General features: G+C 43.7%; 1 protein-coding gene across 7 annotated transcripts in view; it reads left to right on the top strand.

The window, feature by feature from the left end:
• Positions 1 to 22253, top strand: part of UNC80 (unc-80 homolog, NALCN channel complex subunit) — a 197581-nt gene that overhangs the window by 147028 nt on the left and 28300 nt on the right. For all 7 annotated transcript variants that reach the window (XM_050916066.1, XM_050916068.1, XM_050916067.1 and 4 more), the window contains 7 exons: positions 2178 to 2213; positions 2622 to 2840; positions 10369 to 10569; positions 13177 to 13300; positions 15114 to 15239; positions 17292 to 17415; positions 18121 to 18327. In XM_050916066.1, the coding sequence (XP_050772023.1) occupies positions 2178 to 2213; positions 2622 to 2840; positions 10369 to 10569; positions 13177 to 13300; positions 15114 to 15239; positions 17292 to 17415; positions 18121 to 18327 (1037 nt within the window). The remainder of the gene's footprint in view (positions 1 to 2177; positions 2214 to 2621; positions 2841 to 10368; positions 10570 to 13176; positions 13301 to 15113; positions 15240 to 17291; positions 17416 to 18120; positions 18328 to 22253) is intronic.

The following is a 22253-nucleotide window of genomic DNA, read 5'->3' as shown; positions in this document are numbered from 1 at the left end:
GGGAGAGAGCAATCAGTGACTAAAGGTAACAAGGCCTGAAGAGAAAACAAAACCTCAGAATGAACCACAAAGTAAGCAACACCGCAATGCTGGATTCTCAGGAGAATGGGATACCAAACAGGGAGATGCTTATTCTAGATTCATTCTCCTTTGTTCCCCTTAGCCTGACCAGAGATTTTATTAACCAGATTAAAAATGTCCCTTTTTTTGCTTCCGTCTGAGTCCAGTGCCAAACTGACAGTTGGACAGCTCCCATTTCAATAACAGCCACAAATGTGTGCATTCCTTCCTGCCTCATTACTACAAACAGTGTCACCGCATGGTAGAGCTCAGTACTGCATTCCCATTTGAAATGAATGGGGATTTGCCTTTTCACTAGTTTGCTTACTGCTTTTCCTTTATGATCATCTTCTTGCAGTTGTCTTTATCTGGTTCCCTTTGCCACTAGGCAGAGACAGCAAGGGAGAGAGTGGCACAGAATGCAGGAGAGAGCAGATATTGATGTTATTTTTTCTCTACTTTTGTTTGAAAACAACAGGAAGGAAATAAGGAAAGGAAAGTCTGAAGGGTTGTTTAACTAAAACCTAGTGGAGGTATCGCCAGAAATCCATTACACTGCTCTATCACTTGTGGCAAGGCAGTTCACATTAGGTGGCTGTGAACACAAAACCTCCAGATATTACATTGTACAGAAGATGCCAGTAGGAAGCACAAAAGCATGTTACAGATAATTGGATTTTATGAATCTGTGTGGAGTGTGGGGCTGTCTAACATAGGCAGTGCTGCCCTTTGTTGGATAGGTTACATGTTTCTGTGATCAGATTCTATGTTGTCATGTTGCTAGCCTACAAAGAGGTTACAAGTCCGGGTATTACCAACAGCTAAGGAAAATGCTCCTTTAGTGCAAACTGTAGAAGCCAGTATTTTTGTAGCAAAAGGTTCTGTTCTGAATTCTATTTCCCTTGTGGTATCTGTGTGGTTTAGATGGCAAATGTTGTGTTTGTATGTACTGTATGTGCAATGGATGATCCAGACTAGCCCCATGGACTGCATATAAATAAAGAGAACCATTTTCTGAAGACCATCTAGATAGGTCCCTATCTCTTCTCCCCACATTGAACTAGCTAGTCTACAACCAATTCTCCACGCTACTCCACCATACCTCAGTGTGACAACATGCATATGTTTAGGGCACAAATCTATTCCAGTCACTGAAATCAATGCATTAATTTGTGGGATTGGGGCACCCATCCACTGATTGCAGTCTGAAAGTAGGATACATAGGTAGTAAAAATCTTAGCCAGTGCTCATTTTATTGGTCTACAAAAATTGGACTACAATTGTAGTAAAACTGTGTCCTGATTGGTTGTTAAATTTCCCATCTAGAGACTCTGATATTGTGTGGTTGGAAAATCTTCTGGGCTCAAATCTCCAGACTTTTCTGATAGAGAATTTTCCGTATTCTAAAAGCAATTCAAAATATTTTTTTCTAAAGCTCCATGTTTCAAATTTGTTTTCTCTGTGGTGTTCTCCTCATAACAGAAACTCAGTAGTGACAGCAGGAGTCTAGTGATACAAGACTTGATCACTGCTCCAGCTTCCAAGCTATTCTTCCTGGGAGTCAAAAGCAAAAAAAAAAAACCCTGGGAGTCAAAAGCAAAAAAAAAAAAACCCAACTCACATTTGAAAGTTTCTCCATTAGTTCAGATCTGTTCTCATAAAATAAAATGTTCAGAGGTAGACAAATATGGGAAATATGATAATGCCATTATATAGAACAAGGATATGCCTCACCTGGAATACGGTTTGTAGTTCTGGTCACCATATGTCAAAAGGCTATGACAGAACCAGAGGGGGTCAGAGGCAGGCAATGAGAATGATTAGGGGGATAGAACAGCCCTCGTATGAAGATAGATTGAAAAGATTGGGATAATTTACCCTCCAAAGGAGATGAAGAAGAGGGTTTAAACCAATCTCTAATTATTATGGGTTAAGATGAGATTTTTATGGGGAGCAACCTAGCTCTCATCTGCATACAGTGGGGTTTCTTGCACCTTCCTCTGAAGTATCTGATACTGGACACTGTGACTGAGACAGAGGATCTGAACCAATATGGCAATTTTGATGTTCCTGAATTCCTATTTGGAACCACAGTGTCTGTATTTTCAATTTCCCAGGTACCCGGATCAAGGAGCCAAACTGCACTTTATCAGGTACAGTAAGACCTACACCCCCTTTCCCTGGCATCTTGTGATGAACTCCTCCGAGATGGATTCCTAGTTCATCGGGTTCCACTTGTAGTAATTGAGACAAGGGATGCTGTTTCAGAGGAAACCAGCAAAAGGTATTTCATTTAAACAAAGCTAATTCTCAGGAGGGTCCTGGAGGTAACAAACACTCTCTGTCTCTCCCCCTCTCTCTCTCTCTCCTTCCTACAAATGCCAGCTGCTTTGTCTTCCTTTTCCATCGCAGGGGAAGTGGCTTTTGCAGAGCAGTGATTACCTACCGAAGTACAGCCCTACCTGTTATGGAGGAGGGGTTCATTACAATCTCCTCATTTATCAAGCTGTTTGTCACCTTCCAGCTATATATCAGACACCCTCACTTTTTTTAATCCCCAGGGAAAATCTTCACTTGCTGGAGGAAGGCCAGGGTCTCCCCCGGGAGGAGCTGGACGAGCGAATTGCTAGGGAGGAGTTCAGGAGGCCCAGGGAATCCCTACTGAATATCTGCACTGAATTTTATAAGCACTGTGGTCCTAGGCTGAAGATATTGCAGAACCTGGCTGGAGAGCCCAGGGTGACTTCCCTGGAGCTGCTGGACGTTAAGTCTCACATGAGGTACTCCACTCGCTGTACAAATCTATGTGTGCTTGTCTGTATAACAGTGAAGAAATGCACGCTCTGTATACAGGATGCTGTATTCAATTCCAGGGGCAAGTCTGACATCACTCAGCCTTGGGAACCGGCTGTTTCAGTAGGCTTCCAATCAGGATATCTGTCAACTTGCTTCAGTTCCACGAAAAGGGAGATGAAACATGAGGAGGAGGGGATGGGGAAAGAACGCAAGTTTTAGTATCCTAAGGAGTGGAAAGTGTGTGCTAGAGTTATGAATGCAGAGGGAGGAGCATTCTGAACCCAGACATATGGGGAGGTGGGCTCATCTCAGGGATTTGCCATTTTCATTCCCTGACTCTAATTTTGCATAAAACCAAAAGTAACCACTTTTGTTTTGTTCTAAGAAGGCCAATCTCCTTCCTTGTTTAACAATTACTCTTGTCACGCTGGCAGAGTCTTGCAGAAACTGTATTTGGCATTCACTAGATTGTGTCTGATTCCCTTTGCATTTCCTGGAGATTTCATACACTCACAACCAGTGGCAACAATTCACACTATCAAGTATTTTGCTGAAGTTGGCAGCTGTCCCGAGAGTCACTAAAACATGCATGTGCTGGCTTGATCATTATTTTTCCACATGGGTGGGGCATGTATAATATTAGATATAAAAACAAAAAATAATCTGCAGGTGAAATGACATCCTATTGGGTATTGTTGGTTCTACCTGTGCTGCAGGTGTGTTCTGATGGCATAAGTGTTTTCTGAGTGATCCCTGGTAATAAAATATCATATTGCCTCTATATAAATCCATGCTGCACCCACATCTTGAATACTGCATGCAGATCTGGTTGCCCCATCTCAAAAAAAGATATATTTGAATTGGAAAAGGTTCAGGAAAGGGCAACAAAAATGATTAAGGGTATGGAACGGCTGCCATATGAGGAGAGATTAATAAGACTGGGACTTTTCAGCTTGGAAAAGTGATGACTAAGGGGGATATGATCGAGGTCTATAAAATCATAACTGGTGTGGAGAAAGTAAATAAGGAAGTGTTACTTACTACTTCTCATAACACAAGAACTAAGGGTCATGAAATTAATAAGCAGCAGGTTTAAAACAAACAAAAGGAAGTATTTTTTCACACAACACACAGTCAACCTGTGGAACTCCTTGCCAGAGGATATTGTGAAGACCAGTCTATAACAGAGTTCAAAAAGAACTAGATAAGTTCATGGAGGATAAGTCCATCAATTGCTATTAGCCAGGATGGGCAGGGATGGTGTCCCTAGCCTATGTTTGCCAGAAGCTGGGAACAGGCGACAGGATGGATCACTTGATGATTACCTGTTTGGTTCATTCCGTCTGGGGCACCTGGCATTGGCTGCTATCAGAAGACAAGATACTGGGCTAGATGTACCTTTGGTCTGACCCAGTGTGGTCGTTCTTGTGTTCTTATGTAATTGTGTGTACTGTATCCTGTTATACAATGAAAACCAGGACTAATATGGGGCAGTTTTAATGTAGCTCTCACTATAACTTGTGGGTATATGAATACTTTCAGAGGATATCATTGGAAGCTTCAGGATTGTTCCTTGAACTAAAGGTAACTAAACACTGATAGTATCAGAGGGGTAGCCATGTTAGTCAGGCTCTGTAAAAGCAGCAAAGAGTCCTGTGGCACCTTATAGACTAACAGATGTATTGGAGCATGAGCTTTCATGGGTGAATACCCACTTTGTCGGAAACACTGATAGGCCAGATTCACTGGGAAGGAGCAAAGATGGTTTTAAATCAATCTTCTGCTCCCCCATTCCTGAGGCTGCCTTGATCTCCAAAGTAAAGTAGAGCATCCCTCGGACAGCTCTGAGTTATATCAGACTGCCCACAGCCCCAAAGGGGCATTCTGGCGGCCAGTTATATCCAGGCCCCAATCAGATACCCTTTCACCCTTACGCTGGAGGCTGGGGTATAGGGGATGGTGTAGACCCACCAGGCCAGCCCTGTACCACCCAGAAATTCCCCTTACACAAAGGGAATCCTCAGAAGGCTGATCTGTGGTTTTTATGGATGATTTGCACCACTGGAGAAATTCAAAGGAGCTGAAGTGGGGTGCAGAACCTCGCCCAAAGAATTTGTCGGACAGCTTCTTTCTAGGTAGAGGTCTTTGGATGAAAATCAGCTCCACAGGAAATGTATTTTTGTGTAATATTAATTTAGATTTTGTTTAGCAAATTCCTGCAATTTCACCTCCATTTTTCATGTATGGTCCAGACAGAATGCCTTTTTACGTACAGTAAAGAGAGTCGTATTTAGTGGTTAGTGGTTAACTCTTCAACACAGGACTTCCTTCTTATAGCAGCTGTATGAAATTCTTGTGTGGTGCATGGCCGGAACATAAACTGATTTAAATACAGGTGGACATGTGTGGTCTGGCAGTGTGTGGATCACTGTAATATATTTTCCTCTGGAAAGTAAGTGCTAGAGAATGTCAAAAATAGGAAGGAATAATTATTTGTACTGCCTCATTTTGTTGCAGTACAAATCCTCCAAATATTTCTTATTGAATTCAGTGAGCCTCAGGAATGTACATCCAATGCAAGGATTTAGCTCATAGCATAACATTAAGTGAGGGGTGTGGATCTTCCATATTATATTGAGATCCTTGTTTTGTCATTGCACAGAATATAAGGGGGTCTCAATTTGCACAGACTGGAACTATTTTCTGTTTTATATTAATATGGAAACTTTATTTTCATAGGTTTGTATGTGTTGGAGTCACTGAACTAAGCCTGTCTATGTATCGTTCATCAGATGACTTCATAGTGTCATCAGTGAATTTTGTTGAAAGATTATAATGAATCAGGAAGTAGGGAAGTAGGTGGTAAAGCTGCTTATGGACATTTCTGACTGTTTTCCAAGGCGTAAATCCTTAAGAGATGAGAAGTTGTCATAATGGAGCTGAGGGTCTGAATCACTGAAGTCACACTGTAAGTTAGCTATGAATACTGTGACTCCTCTACTGCTCCAGAAAATTGCTGGTTCAGTTTCAGTGCTAGAAATGACAGACTTGCTAAGATTGAAACAAATCCTTGGGGATTTGGAGGGAGGAATAGCTCAGTGGTTTGAGCATTGGCCTGCTAAACCCAGGGTTGTGAGTTTAATTCTTGAGGGGGCCATTTGGGGAACTGGGGCAAAAAATCTGTCTAGGGATTAGTCCTGCTTTGAGCAGGGGGTTGGACTAGATGACCTCCTGAGGTCCCTTCCAACCCTAATATTCTATTTAAATATGGTCTCATCCATAGTTAGCATGAAATCAAATGGTGAGTCATCTTTTTCTCCAAAGAATTTATAGTGGAAATTTTAAGGGTTCCCCTTTGAGAGCTGTGAGGGCCCCAGGAGCTTTAGGAAGGCCATCCTTAGGATTTATGGTGCCCTAGGCGGGATTATTAAACTGGTGCCCCATGCCTGTCTTGCTCTTAGCAACACAGACATAAGCTTACACTATTGGAAAACTTGCCACATGCATGTTATTAAAACCAGTTTAACTTAATGAAGCACACTGTAATGCTGATTGGACTAGCACTGAAGAAGTAGCACTATAGAAAAAATTCTGATTTGACAGAATGATGCAAATAATATAATTTTTTAAATTTGTCAACATTTTATTGGAAATTTATATGAAGAGATTGAAACAAGGATTTGTTTTTAATTAAAAGCAATCTTTCTGGCTTTTTGGCCTGCAAAATCAGTAATAATGTCATTGATGTCTGGTTTGATTGCAAGAATAGCAAGAATATCAAGTGTTCCTGACTCCTTGTAGAGCAGAGAGAGTTTTTAATGAGTTTTAGTTTTGAGAAACTCCGTTCTCCTGATGCTACTGTTACAGGAATTGTCAGTGGAATACGAGTGGCAATGTACACATTAGGATATATGTCAACAAGTTTGCTGGTATGAGTAAAGTGTACAATGTCCATCATCGATTTTGTATGTGGCAACACTGATGACAGTGTACTCAATTCTTCATACAGTTCAAGTCCATTTAAATCAAAACGATCGTTGTGCTTCAGGAGGCTCTCTAGGTCGCGGTCCCCAATGTGGTGCCTGTGGGTGTCATGACGCCCACAGGGGCCTCTCAGTGCACCTGCTTACTGGCCGGTGGACGAGCATCTGCCGAAATGCCACCGAAATTCGGCGGCATTTCGGCAGCGACGACTCAGTGATGACACCACTTGCCGCTGATAAGCAGTGTCATTCAGAGGCATCGCCACTGAAATGCCACCAAATATCAGCGGTGTTTCAGCGGATGCTCGTCCACTGCCACGGTCCTTCGTCTGGCGCCTGCCAGATGAAAAACGTTGGGGACCACTGCTCTAGGTTCTTGCACTCTGTCATTAGTTGCTCTTGTTTTCCTATTTCGTTGAATTTAGTCCTGCTCAGCCCACCTACCAGCTGAGTGAATGGAACCTTAGGCCGACAGCGGGTTGAGTGTCTCAGCCGGAGTCTCAGCCGCCAGCTTGCTCAGACCGCTGCCAGCCTGGGGTTCCTTGGGGGTCCCCAGGCGAGCAGCGGGTGCTGAGTGGGGCCAGCGGCCAGGATCCTGGGTGGCAATGGGGCAGCAGCCGGAACCCCAGAGCAGCGGTGGGCTGAGCGGCTCAGCCCGCCGCTGCATGCCATCAAAAATCAGCTCGCGTGCTACCTTTGGCACATGTGCCTACCTTTGCCGATCCCTGCTGTATACACTAGTAAGGAGATGAGCATATTACAGTTGTTTAAGGGCTCTATTTAGCAGGGCTATAGGAAAGTCAGTCAACATTTTTTGTTTCTCTGATGAAAACTGGCCTACTCCCTTCCCCATACCAAACTTGTCACATTTGTCAACAACTTAATTTTCTGTTTTTGGCTAAGATATTGATTTTTAAAAAAATATATTAAAATTGATTTCAGGATTGTTAGAAAGCATTTTTGGTGAACAAATTTGTTAAATGACAATCTAAATGGTAACACAGCACTGCTTTCATGCTTGGCTCACCCCCCAGCCTGCTGGTCCAACAGCTGCAGTAGAGAAGAAGATAGGTGGAAAACTGCAGGACCCCAAAATCCACCTCTTGGGGTGCAGAGTGACAACAGCAGCAGCAAACCCTCAGGTCCGATCACACGCCAATGGGCACCACCACCAGCCCAACAGACCATGATGAAGTTAGCACAGCATCTGATCTCAGGGATGGAGCACCCGTGGAGCCACAGCAGCTCATCCTGCCCTGTGCAGCTCCCCCCAGATGAGATGGATTGCTGCCAGCCCGGGGGAGAGACGTGCTCCCCAGCTAGGGTGACCAGATCCAGATGTCCTGATTTTATAGGGCCAGTCTCGATATTTGGGGCTTTGTCTTCTATAGGTACCAATTACCCCCACCTAGGGTGACCAGACAGCAAATGTGAAAAATCAGGACGGGGGCGGGTGGGGGGGAATAGGAGCCTATATAAGAAAAAGGCCCAAAAATCAGGACTGTCCCTATAAAATCAGGACATCTGGTCACCCTATGGGTGAGTTCCTTCCCCCACCCCTTGCCAGAGACCCCAACAGCCAATCCCCTCCCTCAGACTGTGCTGCATTTGGTTCTCTCTAGGACCCAGCAGCCCTGCTCTTACATGCTCCACTGCTTCCCATCTTTCCGGGCTCCCAGCAGAGCGGTGCCCCCAGACCTAGTGGTGCCCCAGGTGGCTGCCAGTTGTGTCTATGGCTAAGGACGGAAGGGATGGGAAAATCCAGTCTCAGATTCAAAGAACAAATCACAGCTACAAAGAGTTTTTTTAAAACTATCTTGTACGCTATAGACTGTCTTTGGAATTTAAAGCTGTCAGATAAAATTGATCATAGTCACATATAACAAGATACAGTAGGTGACTATTTTGCCTAAGCAACTTGCATTAAAATCAGATCTAAGCTTAGGGTGTCTAAACAGCAAAGGGAATGTGTCTGGATTTTTTTCAGGTGCCATTGTTGAATCCAAAGTAAGAAACTCAGCCACAAAAGCTGATAATCATTAGGATTCTCTTTGTGGATCTAAACTCCTGATCACCTTTGCCAAAACAATATATTACTGGGGGAAAAAAAAGATTTTTGTTAATGTGCAGGTAAAAGAAGATCATGTGGCTTTTTCAAATCCCTATTACCACATTGTTAATAATATTATAAATGACCATAAAATAATCCCAACCTATACAGAAAATATATAGAATAGTGCTGACCTGTTTATCTGTTACCATAAGTTAAATTTGTTCAGGAATGACAGTGCTTCCTAAAGGTGGATCTCACAGAGTTAAGGAGCTGTGCAGCACTACATATCAACAAGATTTCAAACAGTGTATTCCCTGCACTATCTGGGTTATGGCTTCCTGCTAGGAGCTGTATCTCTGCTTTAGTATCCTTCAGTGATTGCATACCACATTAATTTCAGCCTGAGACAGAGCTGGAAAAGCACCCAAAGCCTCAGGATATAATTTCTTCCTCCTCAAACAATATTTTGTGCATGTTTTATGGCTGTTTTTTCTTCAGACTTTTTCCTAAGTCTTTCCTCCATCTTTCCCTTGGTGGCCTGCTGAGTGGAGCTAAGAGGAAATACTCTTCCAATACACAGTACTGGTCCCCAAGACCCACCTTTCCAAGGCTGTTGCTAGAGCTAGATGTGCAGTTTTCAACAGAACAGCTTTCTTTTGGACAATTTAGTTTTATCAAAATTGAAACATTTTGTGGTAATGTGTCAATTTCAGCACATCAAAAAAAATTACAGCAAGTCTTCAAGTATGTTTAACTGCTTTTCATATTCCAAGCGTGAGGTGAATGCTGCCATGGGTGCCGATGGGGGATGCTATAAAGCCCATAAGCATTGCTATCTGGGAGAGTCAGAAAGAGCCAAAAAAGTAATAAATGAAGCTAGTGGGAGAAGCAAAATGAAACATGCTGGGAGAAATAATCCTAAACAACGCAGATTACATGGATCTGTGAACCACATTATTTTTTAAAGTTAAGTGCATCTAAATTGCACAAAAATACACCCAGTCATCCCCCTATATTGATCTGGTAACCTTACAAAAAGACAAACCCCTCCAGCTTCACTGACACATTACAGGTGATTGTAGCATGCTAGCAGAGACCCTTCACTAGGATTGCCCATATTATGTATTATCATCAACTGAACACAGATACTATGATACCACTGTTTTAATAACATGAGCTAGCCTTTCTTTATGTTCCTTTTGGTGCAATTTACCAATCCACTAGTCACATAAACATACACATGATGATGTATTCCTCATATACCATACAAGAACATGCATAAATATTGGTTCCTTCTTAAGGGGCCAGGAATGTGTGATCATTTGATCTAAGAGTTTAAACTGCAGTGCTCTTACCTCGAATATCCTTCTGTTAAAAGAGATTGGTGATACCTCCACCAGGCAGTTGGCATGGCTCAGTGTGGAGAAGCTCACGTGCAGAGTATCAGATTTCCCTCTTAACAAGCCATAATTTTAGGTTGGCAGAAATTGCACATTCCCTTCTGAAGCTGGCACCTTATGACACCCAGACGATGGAAAGCCGTGGGCTCCGGCGCTACATCATGGAGATGCTGCCCATCACCGACTGGACAGCCGAGGCCGTGAGACCTGCCCTTATCCTCATCTTAAAGCGATTGGATCGTATGTTCAATAAAATTCACAAGATGCCTACTTTGAGGTGAGCAGGTGTAACGGAAACCTTTGGGTCCGTTTCGGATGTTGCAAGCCTTGAAGTAAGGGTATGTCATTTTATTGACAGTGTCATGCTGCACTGACTTTTACAGCAAAACAAAACAAAGACGCATTTCTCCTGTTGGTGTATATGTATGTCGCCATTTTTCTTGGTGCCGGCTTCCGGGCAGCAATAGAGGAAATGTGTATTTTACTGAGGGTGACCATAAGAAATCATGGAAATCTAACACTTTCCCTCTCTCCCAAAATAAGGCTTCAGGCTGTAAAGATTCTTATTATTTCTCTGTCTTTTATGTTTGCTGTTTTAAAAGACAAAAAGTTAAATTATGGGAAGAGTATTTTTAAAGTCTGTGATTACTGTATCCTGTAAGGCTCTGTACAAATGATAAAAATAGGCTGGGACTGTAGTACCATTCAAATGCATCTGGCAATAGAAGACATGAGTGTAGCAATCTCATCTAGCCGGTGAATGGTGAAAGCAGCATCACAACAAGCAACGTGGGAGGCTCCAGGGAATGATAATTGAACATGGGGCCTTTCGACCTCACTGATGTGACTCCAGTCCAGGTTAGTAGCATAAAAATCCCCAGCTGATTGCCTTTTGGTGGCCTGCGTCAAAGGAGTTGGTGGTCTCGGTCCGGTCCCTTCTGAACAAATGCCCACATTGCAAAAACCACCATGACTGTTTCCTTGAATTGATAACCTTGTTAGTAATGTTAGCTGAGAGGCCAAGGATGGAAGGTATGGAGACTGAACTACTCTCTCTTAAATACCATCGATCTCACCACAGAACATCTGAAATTCTGATCATGAGGGGTGCCGTAGGCACCAAGCGAGATAGGGAGATATGATCTTTCTCCCTGCCCCTTTTCTCCTGCCTTCCTACTGCATTCCCCTTCATTAAAAGAAAAAAACTTCCCCTTGTAGGGAGTTGGGGCCCACTTTTAATGCCATCTTATCTTGCCAGTGCTGTTTTTTGCTATTATCTTGCTGTCTTTTCTACCATCCCTTCTTCATCTTGGGTCCAAAAAAGCAGCCCAGAGTTTTTAAAACAAATTCCCCAAAGCCCCCCTCTCTTTGTAACCTGAACAGCTGGAATCCCTGTCATAGCTTCCCAGTAACTCCACCTGCACCTCCAGAAAGCCACCTGACTAGAATCACTCCTTCTGAAAGGCACGGGCACAGGAGGATCTGCTGGGTCACTCACCTTCCTTCTACCAGCTGACCCAAATGCACCAACCAGCTCTCACATAGTTTGGCCAATAAACTTATTAAATGGTGAGCGGGGCTGCAAGCACTGGTCCAGCTCAGTGCTGCTGCTTAAAGAAGCAGGCCATTTGACCTACTGGAACTCACTGGACCCATCTGTAGGTTTTGAACAGCTTCCTATAGATGTCCAGCTCAAAAATGGGAGTCTGATCTGGATGGTATAAGTGTCGGAGCATAGGTTTGCTATTTGTGGGCCTTTCTGCTTGGAGAAATCCTGACGGGTTGACCTACATGTGCCCAGATACCTATCTGTGCTACAGTATCTAGCTCACATACTCCATAGCTGGTACTCCCTGAGCACGGGAGCCTCTTAAGGAGTCTACCATGGAATTTGACTGGAAATTTGATACAGTACCACATCCTCTAGTAATGCAGTATCTGCCTCATCCTTGCCCCCAGCATCCAGATTACCCACCGTGCAGCACAGATTTGGGAGGTGTACTCCCATCCAAAGAGACAGCCCCTGAGGATCGGGGTCCTGGGAAGCACATTGATGCTGCCTGTGTTGTAACTGGTAAAAGAGATCTTCTGTCTCCAGGGCTCTCAATCTGGCTCCTTTTACAGACTCTAATATCACTATAAAGGAAAAAGCGATCATTAGGGGGTGTAGTTAGGGCAAGTTATTGGTTCTAGGAGGCAGTAACCTGTCTGTCCTGCTGTGGGGGAAATGCAGAAGGTGAAGTCTGTAGTGCTGCATCTGTCTGTGCCCTGGGCTCAGACGAAGTGGGAGTCCCCACAATGTAGCAGACTAGGCTGTGCGATAGTGGGGGAGGAGATATTGCTAAGTGCTGGAGTTTGTTACACTCAAGGTTTTGTGGTGAAGTCTACATTAAATCAACAGGGATTTCACAAGCCTGAGTGGAATGACTATGTCCGTCACTAGGACTGCCTCAGCCATGGCAGCACTGCTTTCCTAAATGTAAAACAAGCAGTGGTCATCAGACAAGTTCATCTGAGCTGGCTGTCTCGTGGATGTCCCAGTTTGCACCTGCAGGCTCGCTTGCAAAGGGGACAAGTTAGGGATTGAATCCCAATCCATTCATCCTCTCTCTCTGTTTTTGTTGTGACGGTTTTTGTGTCACTAATCCAGTGGGGCAGGAATGCTTCTTCTACCTTCCCAGTCTCATCTCTAACTCCCAATGTGTTCTGTGCTCTCTGAGCAATGTGGGTAAAACTCTTACCCCTGGAATGCACCTTGTTGCCATCATGGATGTCATTGCTGTCTTAAACGTTCCTTGTTGGAGTCACCATGTATCAGTCACCATGTTTCGGAGTGTCTGGTGGGGGAGCCAACCAGCTAACGGCACCTACTGTTGTATTCCAGGCGACAGGTTGAGTGGGAGCCTGCCAGCAATTTGATTGAAGGGGTTTGTTTGACACTTCAGAGGCAACCAATCATATCCTTCCTGCCTCACCTTAGGTCACTGATCAATGTCTGTGTCAATCTGGTGAGTAGCCAAGTGGCAATATTATAAACCTTTGCTAAGCTTCATTCCGCTGTTGACTTTTCTGGACTGAAGGTTAAAGTTGATCCCTTTTCCTGTCACCTATTCACCTGTGCAAGCAGACTTCCCAGGTGATGCTAGAGATAGTGAGGTGCATTTTTAAAGTGGTGCCTGGGAAGATACAGGGATCAATCCCCAGGGTCAAGTGATTTATTTGTGTTACTTCCCACGCACCACTTTAAAAATCCACCTCTGCATGTTGCGCTGAGAGTTGAGGGCTGCAAGTTGGAGAGTGGGGTGGTGGAGACTGCACACACCTGGTAGCAATGGGAGGGTGGGGCTAGGGCAGTTTCAGTTTATAACTGGGAAGGAAACTTTTCACTGCTCTGTAAAAGGGCATTGAGTGGCTAGTTAGAGAGTTACGTGAGTGGATTCACTCTGCCATTTGTAATGTCCCTGGTTTGATTTAGTACAGGCTTTTGTCGTACAATGTTCAGTTCTCATCCTTAATCAATACACAATAATGTTGGTGTGTTTTATACTTGAGCACAGACAACTCTTGTGGTTTTCGTGACTAGAAAGATGGTATGCACAGAACTCTTGGAGCCTGTCTGACCATTTGATAGTGATAAGCAATAATTACATGATTAGATCATGATACCTAAGAAGTATCAAGTCAATGGAGCTATGACCGTTTATGCCAGTGGGGGATATTGGAGGAAATGGATGTGGTAGCACTTTTAGTTTCATTTGGGTTAAAAATATTTGACTTTGAGTTCTAGAATGAAAATGTGTGGCCTTTTTTTTTTTTCCTTTTTGATTCTTTGGAAAAACTGATGAACTCGATGATTGTGCCGAAGAGCTTAAAAACAAAATAAAAACACATTTCTAACTTGGCCATGTTAGCATTCATCCTCAGCTTTATCTTCATTCAGGATCCACACAGTGTTTACATACAATGCAAGGGGGAGGTGGGTGTGTGATGGGGAGCCCCAATAATGGCCGGAGTTCTAGTGGCTCCTTTGTTGTTGTGGCAGCCATGTCTGCTCAGTGGCTATTTGGAGACCTTTTGCCTGGGGCCAGCTTTGAAAATTTTAACCTTTACACTACTCAGTGTTGCACCAATAGCAGCAAACAGCCCTCCACCCCCTCCCAAAAATAGTATCCAGGAACATGGGGAAATCTTTAAATGAAAAGAATAGGGGGGGGTTCATCTCTGAATTTCAGCCTAAATTTGTCATTTGGATTCAGAGGTTAGTTCAGTTAATTTTACAGAACAGAGTCCCCAATAATACATTGTGTTTATGGAGAGTCTGAACATTGTACAAAACTTGGCCTAGATCTGGCAAATACTGGATCAGCCTCAGGACATTATTCTTCCAAGAGATCAGCAAGGGAAGGAAAAGGATTACAAGTTAATTGCAAACTTCCTGCTTGTATTACATTTTTCCATGGAATACAGTAGCTACATGGCATACCCTCCAACTCTACCTATTCTACCAGTCCAGTGCTGGTTACTCAGGGCTGGTACTGGGTACATTCATGAAATGTACCAGTTCCCCTCTGCACTCTGTCCGCCCCCTCTGGCTTCCCCTGTAGAGGTTCCCTATCCTCTCCACCCTTTCCCTGCTAGAACCATCCCTTCTCCTTTGTGGCCCCAGCTGCTGTGAGGCATTCGGGGTCACTCCTGCTCTCCGAGCACTCCAGCCTCGCACCGTCTGAAGTGTACCTGTTTCTCTTTCACAAATGTTGGAGGGTATGGCATGGGTGGAATTGCAGTACTCAGTGCTGGTGATGTGCTCTGTTTGTATTGCAGGTGATGGGAGTAGTAGGACCTTCCAGTGTTGCTGATGGATTACCCCTTCTTCATCTCAGCCCTTATCTCTCACCACCTCTGCCCTTCAGCACAGCTGTTGTCCGGCTTGTAGCATTGCAGATACAGGTGTGCCTGCCCTGCCTGGTATCAGGCCCATTTAGCTTATGGTTGAGACACCAACTCATAGGTGCTCTTTTTCTGCAACAGCTGGGCAAAAACTGTGGAACAAAATGTCAGCTCTCCCCTGTAGGTCAAGGTTTAGAGCACCAGAACGGAGTTCAGGTCTTAATAAGCAGCCAGATCCTCAACTGGTGTCAACTGGCGTAACACCACTGATGTCAGTAGAGCTATGCTGAATTACACCAGCTGAGAATCAAGCTCTGTACTTTATGATTCCTCTCAGGATCTAGGAACCAGGCAGAAAGTCTTCTATTACCTTTTGTGAAAAATCCTATCCTAGGTCACCCCCACGCAGCCCCACCAAACTTAATGGGGCATCATTTGTGTACTAAGAGTGGGATTTGGGCCCCACGAGCCAGTACCAAACTGGCGCTGTTTGTGCAAACAATACATAGAAGAGAAAAAAGTCCAAATGCACACTGATGGTTGGCTTTTAAACTGCTTATCAAATATCATCCTTAATTGTCCAGAATAGTGAACACACGGTGATCTCGTTGGGAGGAATTTCATCAGTATATTCCTTTTTTCAGATCAGTGCCATTTGTTTACCATTTTGGACACGAATAGGTTTTTAAAATACATTTGCAGGCAGCTATTCCATGTGCACTTGGACTCTGTCTGCTTCCATATGTGTTATACCTCTGTGTTGGCATGGAAACAAAGGGACTAGAGAGCTACACAGGGACAGAATGAAGGTGCATGTTTCCTGACCTTAATCTGTATTTCAGCCAGTCAGAAGGTACAGTGACCTCATTCAGGACTATTTTGCCCGTGGACTAGTGCACCTGCGGAACAGGCATTTCTGTTTATAATTAACCAATGAGTGGCATGTCCATCATCCAGTTGAGAGCTTGGACAGGTTTTTCAGAGTATGGGGAGCATTATGGGAAAGAGGGGTATAGAGCCCAGGCATCAAAGCACAACACAGTCCCATTTACAGTGGAACTGGAGATGGTATCCATAAGGTGAACATTGTCACGGATCGGTGCAGAGACATTGCAGGCTTCTTCCCGGGCTGGCTGATTGGTTTTTAAAAATTTAAGAGCCACTCGTACCTTCTCTCACATCTTTACTCCTGTTTAGAACCTAACTCCAAATTAATCTTTTTTTTAATCATTCTGGGATCTTTGCATATGTGGTTTTTTTCCCCCCCATTTTCATGTTTTTCCTGGGTTTCAGAAGGGATCAAAACTAGAAATGCCATAATACCACCAGTATTTCCAGCAGGATCTGAAGTGGAAGTCCTGGAAATCCACAAGAAAAACCTCTTCTCCTGGGATTTCCACCCCAGTTTTGCAGACTCAGGCGGTTGTGAGGTTCAGTTTCAATTCACACTTAAGTATCTAAAAGTTTGGATGCTCTATCCAAGCTTTGAACCTTCAGAGGTTCACCCAAATTAGTTTCTTCTACCACCACTAAACTTCTTCTGCCTTGGACAGGAACCTGTTCAGGCTGAGGGGTCCTTTCATTCAGACTCGAATAACTGTCAAGATCCAAGTGTGGGTTGTACTTGTTTTCAGGAAGGAAGGCCACCACAACATCAAGGTTTTATGGGTCAGTGAAGCAAAGTGAAGAGGCTGGGAAGTGAGGGTGGATCCTGGAATAACCTCCACATTCAGCAAATGGGGAGATGCTGTTTTTGTCATTGGTATAACTCCCTCTGCTCTTTTTTTTCCAGGTAATTTGGGCTGGATTCTGATCTCATTTGTACCACTGTCAATTTGGAATAACAACAAATGGACTCCGAATATATTGGTCTGGATTTGTAATGGTGTACTTGAGATCAGAATGCCCTTTATCACTTGATTATGTTAAAAACAGGTGACATTTAGATGCTCTACTCCTATTCAGGCCTCCTCAGAGCTTGTAATTTTATCAGTCCATCACCTGTGTTGTGCTGTGTAAACAAAGCCTATGGGAATCATCATTCTCCACAGTGGTTTATACTTCCAATCTTCTGATGAAATCATTTAATCCTTTCTTATTATTACTGCGCAGGCTTTGAAAGAAGATTTTCCCTTAAGCCATGTGATCTCCCCATTCACCAATCAGGAGAGAAGAGAAGGAATGCTTTTAAACCTACTGATTCCATTTGTGCTCACAGTAGGATCTGGAAGCAAAGGTCTGATGATTATTTAACAAAAAGAGTTCCCCTCTCCCAGACAACAAATATTTGCCTTTCCTAGTGTTGTTGCTGCTTATTTGGTTTCCTCTCAGTGTTGGTAGAGCTCATTGGGGTGATGGAAATGATTTACAATGGGTGCTGTTGTTTCTCCTTTTTGTTTCAGCTGTGTCACAGATCAGTGGTTCTCAAACTCACTCTAACAGATGTGCCCCCCTTGTGAAATCAGAACAGTGACAGAGTTCTGAACAAGACAAAATTCACCATAGTATAAGATACAGAACTACGGGGGCAGGAATTTGCCACTGTTGGTTGCTGTTCACCCAGTTCCTTGCCAGTTGTCTGGTTCAAATCATGCTCTCACTCTGTCTTCTTCTGTAGATTTCAGTCACTTTTAAGTGCCTACTTCAAATGCAGGCATGAAAGCAAAGAGTGAGGGGAAGAGAAGAGGCTGAGTCATTATGCTTATAGGGTTTGGTGATGCCAGACAAGCGTGCGTTTTGGGGATAGAATAACTTTGCCTTTGCTCACAGGAGGAGAAGCAACATAACAAGGTTGGGGATGGGCTTAGTTTGAGGGATGTTCTGTTTACATCACAGCTGGGAACTGAAAATGAGGCAGAGAGTTTTGCAAGGCTTTGAGAGGACATGGCCTCATCTGTTTTCTTTCTTTCTCATGCCTGCCACCCCTTTTGATGGATCTCAGACAGTCCCTGGCTGGAGCAGCCTGAAGTCCTTTTGCTGCTCCAGACTGTTATTAACATCCTTCTGCCACCTCGGATCATCAGCACTTCCCGCAGCAAGAACTTCATGATGGAGAGCTCCCCTGCGCACTGCTCCACCCCAGGGGATGCTGGGAAGGACCTGCGCAGGGAAGGGCTCGCAGAGTCCACCAGCCAAGCGGCTTACTTGGGTGAGTGAGAGCTTCACCTCACCCATCAAGAGAGAAAAATAAAAGGGAGCATTTAGGAAACCCCTGGGAAGGCAGAGAAAATCCTCACAGTCACAAGCTGACTGGAAGTTATTGTTAGACAGCTTATTCCTTCACTCTCACCCTTCCCTGGTCCTTCTCGCATGAACAGAGAGCAACAATACCCGAAGGCCGAAGGTGCAAACAATTCGATGTTTATTGAGGTGAACTTCCAGCAAGCTTAAATTCAAGTTCCTTTTCCTTATTTTCGAATCCCAACTTACTTCCTGTTTGCCCCTAATTTATATAGTAATATTTTCAGCTATACCTTAACCAATCATTCTACTAAAATTTACCTAACCAATCCTAACGTATTGTAACATGATTAGCTAACCAATTATATCCCACCACCTTAATTAGTTTACACCTAGCAAAATTAATTATACAGGAGACAGAAACAATCACAGAACCAGACAGACACCATACAAATAAACATACAGAACAATACAGAAGTGAGGATTTCACAACTATATCTATACAGACATAAGGGTTCTCCAGCTGTGTCTATTGGTAAGTGAGTTCTTACCAAACAGAAAACTGTCAAACTAAATTTCTAGGCTCTTCCCTTTCTCTGGAGGTGATGGATCGAATCATTTTCCTAACAGCCCCAGATTGCCTTATTTCAATGTGACTAGTTTGGAATGTGAGGACTTGACCATACATTTCCCAGTTTATGGCTGCTAAAGAACCAGGCTTCAGACTGTCACAATAAGAGAAGGCCACTACACAGACCGTGATTTTTTATTCTTTCTTTTATACCTCTATAACTAGCTAAGTGATAAGAATACACCTACATTCTTAAAGTATAGGCCTTTGCAGACAGGCCTGAATATCTATATTCTAACACTCCACCTCCTTTTTTTTTTTTTTTTTTTTTTTTTTGGGATCCTCCTGCCCAGGTATCCCTGGAAAAGCACAGGATATATGGCAACACATTTCCTGATAGGGCCAGGCATCAAGGTGGAAGGTGTCGATAGTTCATTTGTCCCACTGCCCCTTGTGTAGTACAGTGTCCTGCACCTTCTCTCGTACGGGCATACTACACCTATTCCAATTAGTGTTCCACACTTCCCATTAGAGTGGGCCCAAGAAGGTTGGGTCCGGGTTGTCTAGTGCACTGAGGGGGAGGGCTTACTACATTACGTATAGGTTATCATTAGTAGCTGTTCACTAGGGGGTTGTGCCCCCCTTAATTGTTTCCATATACAACGTAGCACAAATACCATTAACAATACACCAGCTGCTATAATAATCTACAACAACACTGAGAGTTCTGACTACTGCAGTATGGTCCAACATCCTGGCCACCACCACAAACACTGCTTCTCCTCCTTTGATAGGGTTAAAATTTTGTCAGCACCATCCTGTAGTGTGTATTGTAAGTGTGTCCAACTGTTGGCGCTTGCAGCAAGTTGCTTTTGTAATCTTTGTGTACTTTTGTCCACATTGTGTGTCCATTGAATATCCACAGTGAAATTTGGTATTGTCCAAACCAGTTCAACTACTTGGTACAGCATGGGGTAATAGGTGCTGGTTTGATTGTTTACAACAGTTATGTCCACTGATCCATTGGTGCACCATAGTCCAGGTGGCAGTGTATAGAAGTTCATAATTTGGTCATATACTGGAAGGATTTTGCCTCCTAGTGTTATAGTGCAGGATTGCATACATTCCCAACAAAATACACCATATCCCATATACATTACCCCTAAATACCCCCCTTTGCAATAGGCCGTAGATCCTGCTCCTCCATAGTCATAGGAGAGGGGCACATCCATATTCCTCCTCTGGATATACAACTGCTTAATGTGATGACAGTCCAGTTTACCCCATTCCACACCCCTCCCCACCTATTTCGTAATGGCTCCCAATGTGCTCCCCCTTCACTAGTTACTCCCATAGGGTTCAAGGGGACCACCTTATTTGCATTTCCTTCCCATGGTATCATAGTAACAATTACACAAGAACTCTTCCCACAGGTGGGGGATTTTATTTTCCAGGTAGATGGGTATATTTTTGCAATTGTGGATAAATATGGGCTAGCCTCACGATTCAATACTAAAGGTCACTGTTCCGACCAAGCATCTCTCATAATATCCATTAACATTATCAGCTCAACATTTTGAATACCCACACATGCTTCTCCCCATGTTAATCTTCTGAAGCCATCCCCAACCCATGTCACCAGGTCCCCTGCCCAATGAGTTAACTGCAAGTTTACCTCTACTGCTGTCCTCCATCCTGTGGCAACTGCCGATAGTTGCTGTGCCATTAATTCATTAATTTGTTGTTGAAATTTTACATTTTCTCTTACTAATTGTTTGGTTACCCACTTGTCCCGCAGATTCCATGTACCCAGCATAGTGTTCCCCACTGCCCACAGTCCCCTTTTCCGACGACGATTCCAGGTGTGTCCCCTCACCCACCAATTAAATTGTTATTTTAACCCTTTTATGTACATACTACAGTTAGGATGTATTTGGTCCACCCACCATTCCTTGGGGTGTACCACCCATGTAATAGAGTGAAAGGACACATTAAAAAGTGCTTGTTGCACCTGCTCCCACAATGGCTCCCATACATTTGCTCTTCGGGGAACATTTTTGGCTCCAGGCTGTAGCCACTTTAAATTTGGATTCTTCCAACTTGGCATCCATATCACCTGTAGAGTTACATTCTGTAAAACGGTTAACTCATCATACACCCAGAGTCCCAAAGGAGATTTTACGCCCAATGTAATATGTACATGACAATCACATCTTCCGGGATTATCTTCCATGGAAGTACCATTGTGATTACATATGGTAACATCACACCCTAAATGTGGGGCCCTATTTTCCCCAGAGGGGTCACTTGCTCCAGGAGATGAGAGGGTTATATTCTTTGGACCCTCTGTAACAAACCACATAGTTGCGTAACTGTGTTTCCCACTATCATTGATCATGGCAGCACCCAGGGAGTACCGTGCAATATTTCCTGATAAATTTGATATTCTCCACTGGGTTGGGATTCCCCCATCTAATCCATAAACCATGTACCGACACTGCCAAATTCCTGTTGGAGTATTAGTGACACATCTTTCTATGGGGAGATTCTCATAGTCTTCTTTAGCTTTATTACCACAGGTTGCATGTGTAACTGTCCATGTGTTTCCTCATTTTGACACTTCACATCGCGGGATCTGAATAGAATTTGTAAATGTAACAATTGTGGTTAGCACTAGTAATTGTTCCATCCAGGACCAGGGAATTTTCATCCTTTTTGAATTAACCTGTAACACACACACAAAACTTAAACGTCTCCTTTTCCAATCTCCTGTTTATACCTTTTTATTTGCGTGCAGTGAACCCACTCCCATCCTCCATTCTCTGTACCCAAGAATAGCAGACTGGGCCCTAGTTGGTCAAGGACAAGATAGGGGTCCTTCCATTTAGGAGCTGGGAATGGATGTTGTTGACCTGGAATTTTGTACATCACAAGGTCTCCCACCATGGGTAAATTACGCTCCCCGGGCAGGTCATACCATGCTTACTGCTCCTTGCTCGTCTCGGCAGGCCACTGCCTGCTGTACCTGTTTTACGAGGTCGATTAGAGTTAAAATCCATTCTTGTGTTAAGCTGTGTGTAGTGACTTCCCCAGGTACTGGAGTAAGTAGATTTTTCCACCTTTCCATGGGCCTTCCCATGAGAGCCTCGTATGGAGAAAATCCTGTGCCCTTTGATTCTCGGGCCCTTATTCTCATTAAGACAAAGGGCAATAACTGTGACCAGTTTTTTCCTCCCATTCCCACTCCCTTTCTTAGCTCACTTTTAATGGTGCGATTCATGTGTTCCACTTGCCCCGCAGCCTGTGGGTGATAAGCAATATGG

The sequence above is a fragment of the Gopherus flavomarginatus genome, chromosome 10 (assembly GCF_025201925.1).
Source record: "Gopherus flavomarginatus isolate rGopFla2 chromosome 10, rGopFla2.mat.asm, whole genome shotgun sequence".
Lineage (NCBI taxonomy): Eukaryota > Metazoa > Chordata > Testudines > Testudinidae > Gopherus > Gopherus flavomarginatus.
Note: the sequence above shows the minus strand (reverse complement) of the source record. Positions and strands in the feature narration are given on the sequence as shown.